Source organism: Drosophila miranda, chromosome 4 (assembly GCF_003369915.1).
Source record: "Drosophila miranda strain MSH22 chromosome 4, D.miranda_PacBio2.1, whole genome shotgun sequence".
In the NCBI taxonomy this organism is placed as follows: domain Eukaryota; kingdom Metazoa; phylum Arthropoda; class Insecta; order Diptera; family Drosophilidae; genus Drosophila; species Drosophila miranda.
This window is the reverse complement of record NC_046677.1, coordinates 12661085-12673657: the sequence shown is the minus strand read 5'-3', so window position 1 is coordinate 12673657 and position 12573 is coordinate 12661085. Positions and strand designations below refer to the sequence as shown.

At 42.4% G+C, this 12573-nt stretch overlaps 1 protein-coding gene across 2 annotated transcripts in view; it reads left to right on the top strand.

The window, feature by feature from the left end:
* LOC108163858 (voltage-dependent calcium channel subunit alpha-2/delta-3) overlaps positions 1-6122 on the top strand; it is a 45419-nt gene extending 39297 nt beyond the window's left edge. The window contains exons 5-17 of one of the 2 annotated variants that reach the window (XM_017299373.2): positions 827-1303; positions 1363-1644; positions 1718-2425; positions 2491-2704; positions 2778-2983; positions 3060-3289; positions 3836-3868; positions 4063-4167; positions 4233-4494; positions 4565-5053; positions 5116-5271; positions 5333-5489; positions 5563-6122. In XM_017299373.2, coding sequence (XP_017154862.1) covers positions 827-1303; positions 1363-1644; positions 1718-2425; positions 2491-2704; positions 2778-2983; positions 3060-3289; positions 3836-3868; positions 4063-4167; positions 4233-4494; positions 4565-5053; positions 5116-5271; positions 5333-5489; positions 5563-5756 — 3513 coding nt within the window. In that variant the 3' untranslated portion in view covers positions 5757-6122. The remainder of the gene's footprint in view (positions 1-826; positions 1304-1362; positions 1645-1717; positions 2426-2490; positions 2705-2777; positions 2984-3059; positions 3290-3835; positions 3869-4062; positions 4168-4232; positions 4495-4564; positions 5054-5115; positions 5272-5332; positions 5490-5562) is intronic. The other variant, XM_017299374.2, reaches the window with a different exon arrangement.
* Positions 6123-12573: the final 6451 nt, after the last annotated feature.

The following is a 12573-nucleotide window of genomic DNA, read 5'->3' as shown; positions in this document are numbered from 1 at the left end:
CCCAGCCCGCCTTTGAGTCTAATTTCGCTGCAGCTAAAGTTCTTGTTTGTGTCTTATAAACGAGCATACAGTGGGCCCAAAGTTAAAGTTGCGAAACGCATTTCGAGAACAAGCCAAATCAGTGGGAGAAGATTAAGATAGAGCCTCTGTTGAGGACCTTTATGTTTTTCACTCAAAATTCTATTATATTCTTTTTGGAAATATCTGCAAAAATACTGGATAATAACAACCGTAAATTGAACACACAATCAAGAAATTCATGTTAAAATTGATATTCGAAATCGTTATGCTGAGCACTAGCAAAACTTTCCCAATGGACGTTGGAAGTCGAAGTCGGACAATAATCACGGACATGCCTGTAGAATTATATTTTTACGCCTGAAAGTATGGCCCACTGACTCAGTATCTGAAATCTCTATTGCTCCAACAAAAATACTGAAAGATCTTCTGGGCTGGGCTGGGCTGGGCTGGGCTGGTTGGACACTGTGCATTCTCGATATTCCCCTGCTGATTTCTCAGTACTTTGAATTACACTCCACCCAACCCACCAGCACACACTCAAACTCACGCTCACACACACTCGCAACTAAAAGTTGGTTAAAAGAAAGCAAAAACGAAGTAAAGCAAACTCTTCTCCGCTTTGTGCAATTTAAGACTTGAGCAACAGAATAAATTGCATAAAGCGGGAAAACTTGCCCAACTTTCCCGCCTGCAAGGCCCCTGCAAGGTCCGGAATGTAAAGGAAAAATATTTATACAGATTGATGGGAGCGAGAGCGAGTAATGCCAACAACATCGTTTCGTTTCGTTTCCTTTCCTATTCTCAGCGCCTGATGGACTCGGCCGAGCAGGCGGCCCTCTCCGAGATGGACGGCCAGGGCCAGGCAGAGGGGCCCCTGGGGGGACAGCAGCAACACTACGATGCGAGGCGTATCAACGAGTATAATGCCGATGGCAAGCTGGCGGACGGAGCCCGTCATATGGATATACGGTTCATGCGACGCTTCGAACGCCTCCCGGTCAATCTCAGTCTAAGCTCGATTCTGGTGCCGCACGGCGTCGATCTGGATGAGGCGGACGTGAAGTCGGCACTGCAGTGGAGCGCCCATTTGGACCCACTGTTCCAGAACAACTTAGAGCAAGATCCGGCATTGTCATGGCAATACTTTGGCTCATCGTCGGGCTTCCTGCGTCGCTTCCCGGGCACGGCCTGGCCCCCCGAGGGTTCCAAGGGCAGCAAGCTCATCCACGACTTTCGCACCCACAACTGGTTCGTCCAGGCCGCCTCCTCGCCCAAGGATATTGTGAGTAGCCTCTATCCAACGAAGCCATGACTGAATGCCTAATATTCCCTGCCTCTTAGATGATTCTATTGGACGCCTCGTCTAGCATGTCGGAGAAGTCCTTTGATCTTGGCATGGCCACGGCCTTCAACATTCTGGATACCCTCGGAGAAGATGACTTTGTCAACCTGATCACATTTTCGGAGGTTGTGAAGGCGCCCGTGCCATGCTTCAAGGATCGCATGGTTCGTGCCACACCGGACAACATCCAGGAGATAAAGTCCGCGGTGAAGGCCATCAAGCTGCAGGACACGGCCAACTTTACAGCTGGCCTGGAGTATGCCTTCAGTTTGCTGCACAAGGTAACCAGTCTTCCTCTCTCTGTGTGATGTTCTAGGAAGCCGCTAAACAGCTAATCCGCTAACCATCCCTTAGTACAATCAATCCGGCTCGGGGAGTCAGTGCAACCAGGCCATCATGCTGATCACGGAGAGCACTTCGGAGTCGCACAAGGACATCATCAAGCAGTACAACTGGCCGCATATGCCGGTGAGAATCTTCACATATCTGATTGGCAGCGACTCGAGCAGCCGGAGCAACCTGCACGACATGGCCTGCTCCAACAAGGGCTTCTTCGTCCAGATCAATGATTACGAGGAGGCGCGTCGCAAAGTAATCGACTACGCCTTGGTGATGGCGCGGCCGATGATCATGTATCAGGCGGATCATCCGGTGCACTGGAGTCCCGTGTTTGTGGCCGGCAAGTCTGGCGGCCTGGGCCGGGACTCGGAGTACCAGCGACGCCTGGTTACGACAGTTTCAACTCCGGTCTTCGATAGACGAAACCATTCGGTGCGCGTTGCCAATCTGCTGGGCGTGGTGGGCACCGATGTGCCCATCGAAGAGATACGCAAGGTCATACCCCAACACAAGCTGGGACCGAATGGGTATTCGTTTATCGTCGATAATAATGGGCGCGTGCTCTACCACCCCGATTTGCGCCCGCTGGGCGATGGCAATCAGTATATCGATCAGCTCAAGCCCAAATACGCCTCCGTTGACATCACGGAGTTGGAACTGCCGGAAACGGAAATCGGCAACGATCATGAGCTAGTGGAAATGAACAAGAATCTGCTCAATGAGGTGTGTTAATGGGATCTCTTACCAAGAAGCAGGCTATATCTTAGACATATTTGCACATCTTGCAGATGCGCAGTGACATGATTCGACCCAAAGAGGGCGAAACAGAGTTCACCATCCTCAACCATTACGATGAGGTCAAGCGGGTCTCCACTCGAACGCACCGCTACTTCTACGGTCCCATCGAGGACACACCCTTCACGCTGGCTATTGTGCTCCCGGAGAAATACGGTAGCCACGAGTTAGTCTCCCAGCAGGAGATCCGGCATTCGCGTAACAATGGTGAGGTGACCTTTGCAATACGTGTACTAGTGTCATCGACTAACGCATGGCTCTTTTTCAATCCCTCCTTCAGTTACCGAATACTTTAAGGGAGACAACTGGCGCGTACATCCTGAATGGGTGTACTGCGAGTACAATAGCGTCAGCGATCTGGAGAAGGAGCGCGAGAGTTCCGGCGAGTACTCGTCGCGCGATCAAGAGCCCAGCTTTGGGTCGCCAGAGGAGCAGGTATTGCATTTTCTGGCTCGCGCTGGACGCCCTGGTTGGAAGTGGATGTCGGTAAGCAATCGAACATGAGCAAGTTTGGGGTTATCTGCTCTGGGCATTCCACTAATCTTTGATTTCCTTCCCTCAGGTTCGACCAAAGTCGCCGCAACCACATCACAACATGCACAGTGGCTCCAACGGCAATTCGCCCGGATCGAGCCACTTTGGGTCGCAGCATCTGAATGCCCAGGGTTCTCGCAAGGCAGAGCCGTACTTTTGCGATCGAACCCTCATCCAGAGCTTGGTCCGTGATGCCATGGTCACCGATGGTCTCGACAGGAATACAACAAGCCCCTCCAACGGCAAGGAGGACAAGCAGTAAGTTCTAAATAAGTTTCTTATATTATTTTTTTTTAATTTTAATTTTGTTCTTGGTATTGATTCAGTTGAAGGCACTTTCATGGGGCATGAACTAAAGTCTCTTGAATAAATACTTATTAATTTTTTATAATTTAGTAAAACTTTTGAGTAGTCTTAAATTTGATTGGTTAAATATTGATTTATTATTTAAAGTTTGAATTTTAAGTATTGTAAAAGTTTTGATAGTTTATCGAAATTTTTAAGTTCTTTTATTTATTCAAATTACAATTTTTATTAATTTTTCAAAATCGGTTTTATTTAAAAATTTCACTAAAGCACAAAAACCATTTTCTCTCTGCATATATTTTCCCCACTCTATTTTCTTTGATGGCAAACAACTTTCCGTTCTTTTGCTGTATTAATGCACTCCACTCCTCCCTACACACTATACGAATAACCATAATGAAATATTCTTTCGCCCACTGCAAATAATTTATGTACAACAATTTATTTTACAAATGCAATTTTAAATGCACAAATTTTATATATGATCAATCTCTATAGTCCCATCGCCACCTTGATGGCTATACTCAAGAGGTAAATGGAAGAGTAATTTGTATCGAGTTCGAGTAGTGTTTGAACAATGCAATCGCTTTTGAGGACCAGCCACTCAGAGAAGGCTTGAACACTATCCCCTAAAAATTGTGATCCGAGAACTTTTACGCTGCAATAAGACACTTAAACTATATGGATTCGAGGAAACTAAATTGCATCCCTTTCTCTTCCCATAGGCAAGGCTATTCGAAGTTTGTGGTGGCCACCTCCTTTGTGGCCACGCGATCGGGTCTCCTGCGCTGGATAGATCACATAAAGAGGCCCGAGGACACCCCAGAACCGTAAGTTAGAAAATGCTCTACCTTGAATTTGATTTTCTACCAGATTCCCTGATTTTCTCGCACAGACACTTCAGCGAGGACAACGTGAGGGCCATGGACACATCCTGGTATAAGCGGGCCATAGATCAGCACGCCGTGGAACCCGATAGCTTCGTGTACAGTGTGCCCTTTGGCTCTGGCTATGCCATCAAGTCGAACGCCACTCTGGTCACTGCCTCCCACGCCATATTCGTCGAGCACCGCGGCCACAAGGCCCCAGCCGGGGTTGTGGGCTTGCAATTCCAGCACGATTCATTGGCCAAGCACTTTATAAATATCACCTCAACTGTGAGTGCAAAAACTGAGGAATGGGTTGGCTATTCTAGAACCGTACTGATGAAAATTCTTTCCATTTCAGTGCACCGCAGCGGGTGCATCGGGATGCAAGAGAACCTGTGCCTCGGACAATCTGGATTGCTACGTGCTGGACAACAGCGGATTCGTGATCATCTCCGAGGAGATGGAGCACACGGGCAAGTTCTTCGGCCAGATCGATGGCACCATTATGGACTCGCTTGTGCAGGACCGCATCTATAAGCGAGTGACCGTCAACGACTTTCAGGGCGTGTGCTCCGATGCAGACAATCCCTATACGGCTGCTGGTGGCATTCTGAAACCAAATCGCTTGGGCTCTTGGTTCTTTAACCATCTGGTGGCCCTGAGTGCCACTTGGCTCTCCTTTATGCCGGCACCGCTGCGTGCCTGGCCGCAGGATGACTACACCTACGACAACGAGGATGTTGTCTTTGTGGAGAACAATTATTCTGATGAATATGATAATTTTGACAATGATTATGGCTTGCCAGTGGATCAAGAAATGGATGAGTTCTTTACCACGGCAGATGTGGTAAGATTACGGTCTATTAAGGCTCTGAAATATATGTCATGTGCCATCTATTTCGCTTCTAGGAGTACACAACGCCACCTCCCAAGGTGCACAAACCACATGCCGGTCCACGCTTTGCTCCGGATCCACAGAACGCGAGGAGGTGCGATCTGCGCACGGATCTGTATATGCTGCAGCCGGAGCGACTAACGCAGGGCGGCCAAAACAATCCACTCAAGGTAGGTGGCCTCCAGAGAACCCAGAGGTACCTCCAAGTCTAAACTTAAATTTCTGTTCCAGGGCAAGCTTACCAATTGCCACGTCTCTGGCTGCGAGCGCCCGTTCAGCGTCCAGAAGATCCCGCACAGCAACCTCATCCTGCTGGTAGTGGACACTCTGTGTCCGTGCGGCTCCAAGCAGCTGGACATCGAGCCCTTGGAGGAGTCCGGCGTTGTGGGTGAGTATTCGGCGGACTTATCATTTAGCTCACTAGAAGCTGTGGTTGACTCTTATTTCTGGTGGCTTATTAGGAGCTTGCAGCACGAGACGCCAGACCCAGGAGCAGGAGTCGCGCCGCCGGCCCAGGAAGTGCATCAACTATCATCCCGAGGAGATCGAGATACAGCAATGTGGGCGTGGCAGCAACCTCAGTCACATGTCCATCTCGGTAATCGTGGCCCACATTCTGATGGTGGCGGTGACCTTTGTGCTGTCCAACGCGTGATATGAGTACTAAACGGGCACGAGGACGAGAACGAGGACCTGCAGCAGTCGTGAGGATTAATTTTTTCCCTTTTTCATCTTTAAACCACACGGTTGGGATGGCGAGGAAAACGGATATGAGTTTGTTGATTTGAAGGCGCCCTTTGCATGGCCAAAACGAGAAAGAAATTAATATATTTATTTAGTAATACGCAACGCAGAAGCAAACCTCGTTATACACGAGCAATACTAACGAGTTTATACCCATATGTTTGTAGACAATAATTTGCAGGACAGGAGGAGGTTTTCCGTGCACAATTAGACAAATCGTTAGCTAAACCTCAATTCTGTATGTGTCTGTGTCTGTGCAATAAGCGGAACGGAAAAATAGTAATCAAAGTATCACATTATTTAGTCAAGGATAAATACTTTCTAGAGCGAGCTTTGTTGCCCCCTTTTTTTAACCAATAATTTCCCTAGGTACGAGCAAAACAAATCCGAATAATTACGGGCACTCACTGAATTAAACATATGATGCGGTTTGTGTAAATAGTATGAGAAAGTATTGAATATGAGCAAATTCCTACCGAAAAATATTCCATTCAAGAACAAGTTTTTTCCTTTTGTCAGTCTTACAACTCTAAGAGATATATGGAGTTAAATTTGCACTCAACTGCGAACGCACAAGATATCAAGTATTATGTACGAGTATTTTACAAGAAATAAAAATAAAAGGAGAACTCACTGAACAAACGGAAGACTTGAAAACCAGACAGCAATGTATAAACAAAAGCACAGCAGAACCCAACAAATAAAACCAAAACAAAGTTGTAGACAGTACAGTACAGTTCATATCGCAGACATATGTACATACATGTGTATGTATGTATTTACGAGTATATATGTATGTATGGGTGACAGCCACTTTTGAACAGCAATAAAACACAAAAATGAGAAAAGTACGAGTATATATAAATAAATATATATTAAATAATTTAAAAAACAAATATTCAATTAGTTTTGCAGCGAACGAAACGAAACAAAACGAAACGAAACCCAAAAACCAAACGAAAAATAATCATTTATTTTATATACACTTTTATACAAACATAATTTCTTATAAAAACAACAAAAAATGGAGAGGAGGCAAAGGAAAGCTAAAGAAAAAAATTGATCTAATAAAAATATATGGTTTAGTTTCAAAATTGTATAAATTAAATGTGCATGACCTTTGATTTCGTGTTATTTCTGTTCTTTTAATTTAAAGAAGTTTACATATCGATCACGATTTGGCCAATAATAAAAACCACACTTTTCTTTACTTCTGAACAAATAAACCAAGTAAAATCAAACTATTTGAAATATAAAGATAGATCACATCACTCAAAACACTTGCATACATAATCACACATCTACACTCTTACACACTCAACACTCGACACATACATACCTATACAATATACATATAAAGAAAGAGTATTTTCTGTGTCTTAAACTTGTATAAAAAATGTCTTCCATTAAAATACTTAACAAAAAAACAAAAGCAAAGAAAGTAAAACAATTTATAACTCAATAACTATTAATTAACTAAAACAAAAAGGAAAAACAAATACAAGTATAAAAGTAAAAGTAAAAAGTAAATATATATACTAATCATATATTTAACTCGAAAATCCATTATCCAAGCATGAACTATTTGAAGTGTCTCGTTCTCCTTCATACGTACAGCTATAAGCTGGCCACGGAGAAGGGCAGAGATGGACGTGTACCCGGAGATCATTCGTACATCATAGAGTTCTAGATAATTTAGCTAGTTAGGAGCCGCTGCAGCAGCAGCGGCAGCGACAACCACAGAACAAACGGAGGTGGCGCCCATACACAAGCATTAGATGAAATATTAGCAGAATATTTATATAAATATGTAATAATATTTGAATACACAACTTAAATTTAATAATCAATTGTAAGTCGTACTCCTAAGAGCTGTTTGTTAAACGTTGACGATGACGATAACGATAACGATGTCGGTGAATCAGATACAAGTATTGTTGAAGTGCGGCGAGGATTGTGTTGTATGCTTGAGGTGGGACGACAGTGCGTATGCTTAATCTGTATCAGTGTGTGTTTGTGTGTGAGTATGTGTGTATGGCTGAGGACATTGACTGACATTAAATGGCAAGGGGTGCAGGGTGCCAGGGGAGGGATGCGAGAGAGCGTGTGCTGGGACAGTAGAGGCAGTTATACCAGTAAAACTATAATCAAACGGGTATTGGCAAAACAATGATTATGATCCGAACTTTTCTTCCCCTCTATCTCATCCCTTCATATCTGTAGCTGTGTAGCCCACACTCTCAGTCCATGACTCCCCTAGTCTACCTCTCTCTCTCTCTCTCTCTCTCTCTCTCATTGTATTCGTGCAACTAATCCACTGTAAAATTGCATTTAATTCCTTCACCTAACTTCAACTCGAAACTAATATACATATTTATGTATTCAACTTTTTGCAAAAACAAAAGATTCCATATCAAAAACGAAAAAAAAAACAAACAAACGAAAATCTATACAAAAAATTAAAAATAATAAATAATAATGTTCTGCAACATTTTCTGTTTGTTTATTTTTATAAGGAAATCGAATGTTTGTATGTGTAGTCCATAATTTTCTAAAGGCATATGAACACGAGTATATTGATGAAAAACCAAAGTAATATTTATTGGTCTTAATGGGATGGAAGAACATAAACAAAACTACCATTATTAACTTACGAATTAAATAAAATTTTTGACAATGCGATTTTTGCTTTTTGGAAATCGTGCTTTTTGCTAAAACAAAACCAAATCGAATGAAACTAAGCGAAACCAAAATGAACTATTATTATAATGAAAACAACATACTTTTGCTCTCTATAAACCCTATATACAAGCACCTTTCTATATGAAACGTTTATATAAAGCAAACCGAAACGAAAAATAACAAAAATCATACTTACCTACTATATAAACACGTACTACAACAGATCCCTCGATTTTCTCTTCCGACATTCCACACACACAGAACCGGAACCTTACCGGTAAGCAATATCTTTATTTGCCGCTCTTTGGTTTTGTTGAATTTGATTCGTTTTCAATTGCCGCATTCAGTGTTTAAAATAAGACCAAATGAAAACAGTAAGGAATGGAAATTAAATGAAGTGAAACGAAAATACAAGAACTACGCATACATTCATGTATTGTATAATTAGTAACCAGTTACTGACTAAAAACGTTATTTCAAACTCAAGTCAAACTCATTCTATCAATAATATTCAAAGTAAATCAATTCTGTTATTGTTGTCGAGGCATTGAACTATAAATATTGAGGCCGAAAAACTAAAGCAACTTTTTAATATGTGAGAGAAATTGTTGTTTCATTAAATTTGTCATTATGAGAATTGAAAATATAAATGTTTGACGCAAAAGCGTAAAAGGAGTAAAAAGTACATATAAATGTGTACACACATATAATTCAAATACATATATCTGTATATCCCAGAAACCCCCACAAAGATATACCAATATTAACGACACTTTTGGAAGCTTCGAATTTGAAAAAGCCGAAACACATCGTTATGTTCCACAATTAAATACCGACACTCATACACAAACACACAGTCCACACAGAAATATAGAAAAAGCTTATGTTATTTTGTATGGAAAAGTCTACAAAGAATTTCACCTAATAGTTTAAAGACAGGCAAGGAGATACTATTAACAAATTAGTAAAAGAAAAACAAAGGAAAACATTACAAAATTGAGAAAAACCTAACTAATAAGATACTCGTACAAGGAAAAACACACACTCACAAAGAAATACAAGAACCGCATACTTACATAAATTAATTATAAATTAATATAAACTTGCTCATTATTCTAATTATAAACCGAAACTTATAAGTAAATGGTAATACTTAAATAATGCAATTAAAACCAAATTAAGATTAATACAACACGAAACAGGAAGATGAACAACTAATAATATTATAAATACATAATATGGACATGAGAACAGAAGAACAGAAGAGCAGAGGAAAGCAAAAGCAAAACAAACTGAATGAAGAAAATTAAATGAAAAAAGTATTACGAAATATTTAAAATTGTATTTTACTTTTGCACTTTGATTGAAATTATTCGGAATAACCTACATATGTATCCCCATTCATTAATGGATAGAAATCCTCTATGACCTAGCCTATTAATTACGGTACGGATATCACGCCTCTATCAGGCGGCGAGCCACACTAGTCCACCGTCGTGGTTCGTGATTTTCCATATTGTTTATCTTTCGAGAGTATCTTTAAGTAATCGGCCCAGAAGTTAATTAAGCGACCATCACAGAGAAGTGCTCGACGGTCTTCGTACATTCAAAATAGCGATCGGCATGATTGATTAGCCCAATGCGATCCGTGTTGAGGCGTAGAACGAAATGTAAACACTCTCACGCACTGGACACTGGTCATTAGCCAATGGGGGAATGGACAGTTGGCACTTGAACTTGCTCCCAACAGTGCAAGATAAGATATAGCGGCACGCGCTCAGCCCCAGCCGGGCTATTGCAATTGGGGGGCTGTGTCATCGGACATAATCCGGATAGATTCCGGATTTGGGACGGCGTAGAGCTTTCCTAAAGAGAAACTTATATGTATGTATTTTTTGTTATTCAAAACTGATGGACTGCATCGCGAGATTAGATTCCACCAATCAGTTTTGTTCGGATTTTTCCTATAATTCTTCGAACTTTTGTGTACGGTATCAATGTTTTTGGGGTACGATGAGGTTATGACAAGGCTACACGTGCCTCTAATTTGCTTCCATTCCTTTTTATACCCGATACTCAAAATGAGTATTGGGGTATATTAGATTTGTGGTAAAAGTGGATGTGTGTAACGTCCAGAAGGAATCGTTTCCGAGCCCATAAAGTATATATATTCTTGATCAGCATCAATAGCCGAGTCGATTGAGCCATGTCTGTCTGTCCGTCTGTCCGTCCATCCGTCTGTCCGTCTGTCCGTCCGTCCGTCTGTCTGTCCCCTTCAGCGCCTAGTGCTCAAAGACTATAAGAGCTAGAGCAACGATGTTTTGGATCCAGACTTCTGTGATATGTCACTGCTACAAAAATATTTCAAAACTTCGCCCCGCCCACTTCCGCCCCCACAAAGGACGAAAATCTGTGGCATCCACATTTTTAAAGATACGATAAAACCAAAAACGCAGAATCGTAGAGGATGACTATATGTTCTAGAGTGTAAAATCTCAACCAGACCGTATAATTATTATAGCCAGAATCAAGAAAAAAATGTCATTCTTTCTCGCTCTGTCTCTCTCTAACACACAGGTTTCATGGTCGGCTTTGCCAATTGCAAAATATGAGTTCAAGGATCTCAGAACCTATAAGAGCCAGAGCAACCAAATTTGGTATCCACACTCCTGTGATATCGGACCTTGACCGTTTCGTGTCCAAATTTCGCCACACCCCCTTCCGCCCCCGCAAAGGACGAAAATCTGGGGCATCCACAAATCTCAGAGACTATTAAGGCTAGAGTAACCAAATTTGGTATCCGCACTTCTGTTAGATCTCACTATAAAACGTATATCTCAGAATTTCGCCCCACCCCCTTCCGCCCCCACAAAAGACGAAAATCTGTTGCATCCACAAGATTGCAGATTCGAGAAAACTAAAAACGCAGAATCATAGATAATGACCATATCTATCAGACTGCTGAATCTGGATCAGATCGGATCATTTTTATACCCAAAAGGAACAAATCAATTTGCACTGGCTACGCAGCGCCCGACGTCACGCTCAGACGGATTTTCTGTCTCTCTCGCACGCACTCCTTGTCGTGTCGTTTAATATTAGCGGCGTCTGCCGGAGGAGAGCCATACTGACTTAGTATCGGGTATAACTGTAGAGTTGCGGTCTCCGCAGCAACTCACAACGTTCCCCTCGTTTGTTTTGCATCAATAGTATAATTTGGTTTGTTTTTGGCATTAGCCATCAGCACACTTATTCCCCGATTTCATTAATTTCCTCTTCGATGAGTGCCTTATCTGTGGCTCATAATCGACTTCTGCACACACAATTGTGCTGGTGTTTTATTCGTTTGCGAAACTTGGGGTGCCAATTCGGCAACTGATAATTCCGTCATGTTTAGACTTTGTTTTAACATCGAAACATATGACTCACTAGATCCCCAACATACGTGGTTGTGCACTCGATAAAGCCTAGAACTATATCTGAATTGCAAAGGTCAAGTGCTTTGAATTATGTAAGCCTGGGAACATTGAACCGTCCCATTATTGACTGTCATCGATGCTGATACCCTAGAGCATTTATTGCTACTGAGAGCCTAGTATTTTTAAATCAAAGCAGAATACTGCCTTCTTCCCACCAACAGAATTGTGAGATCAGTTCTAGCAGTTAGCATCCCACCAGCTAATCCATGGCATGTGGCACTACTCGGAGCATATACCGGCACATCAGCTATAAAATTGTGGTAAGGGGAAAATATGCGTAGCACATGAGCTAAATTTAGACAGGTCCCTCTAGCCAGTGATAATGAAGAGATTTTATTTATAGCACATGCAAAAAATAGTGGGGAAGATAATTGAATTGAGCGCCAAAGGTAAACAATGTATGCCGACGGTCACGTCACCGTTTAGCGTTCCGAGAGATCCGCACATGCATCATCTGGGAGGAATGACGACTGGCCCTGGCTGTCTCGAAATTCTGGCAGACACGAGCTGCATGCGTGCTCCTCGACAATTCAAGTTAATTGCTCTTTACTGCAGCCAGATGATTGA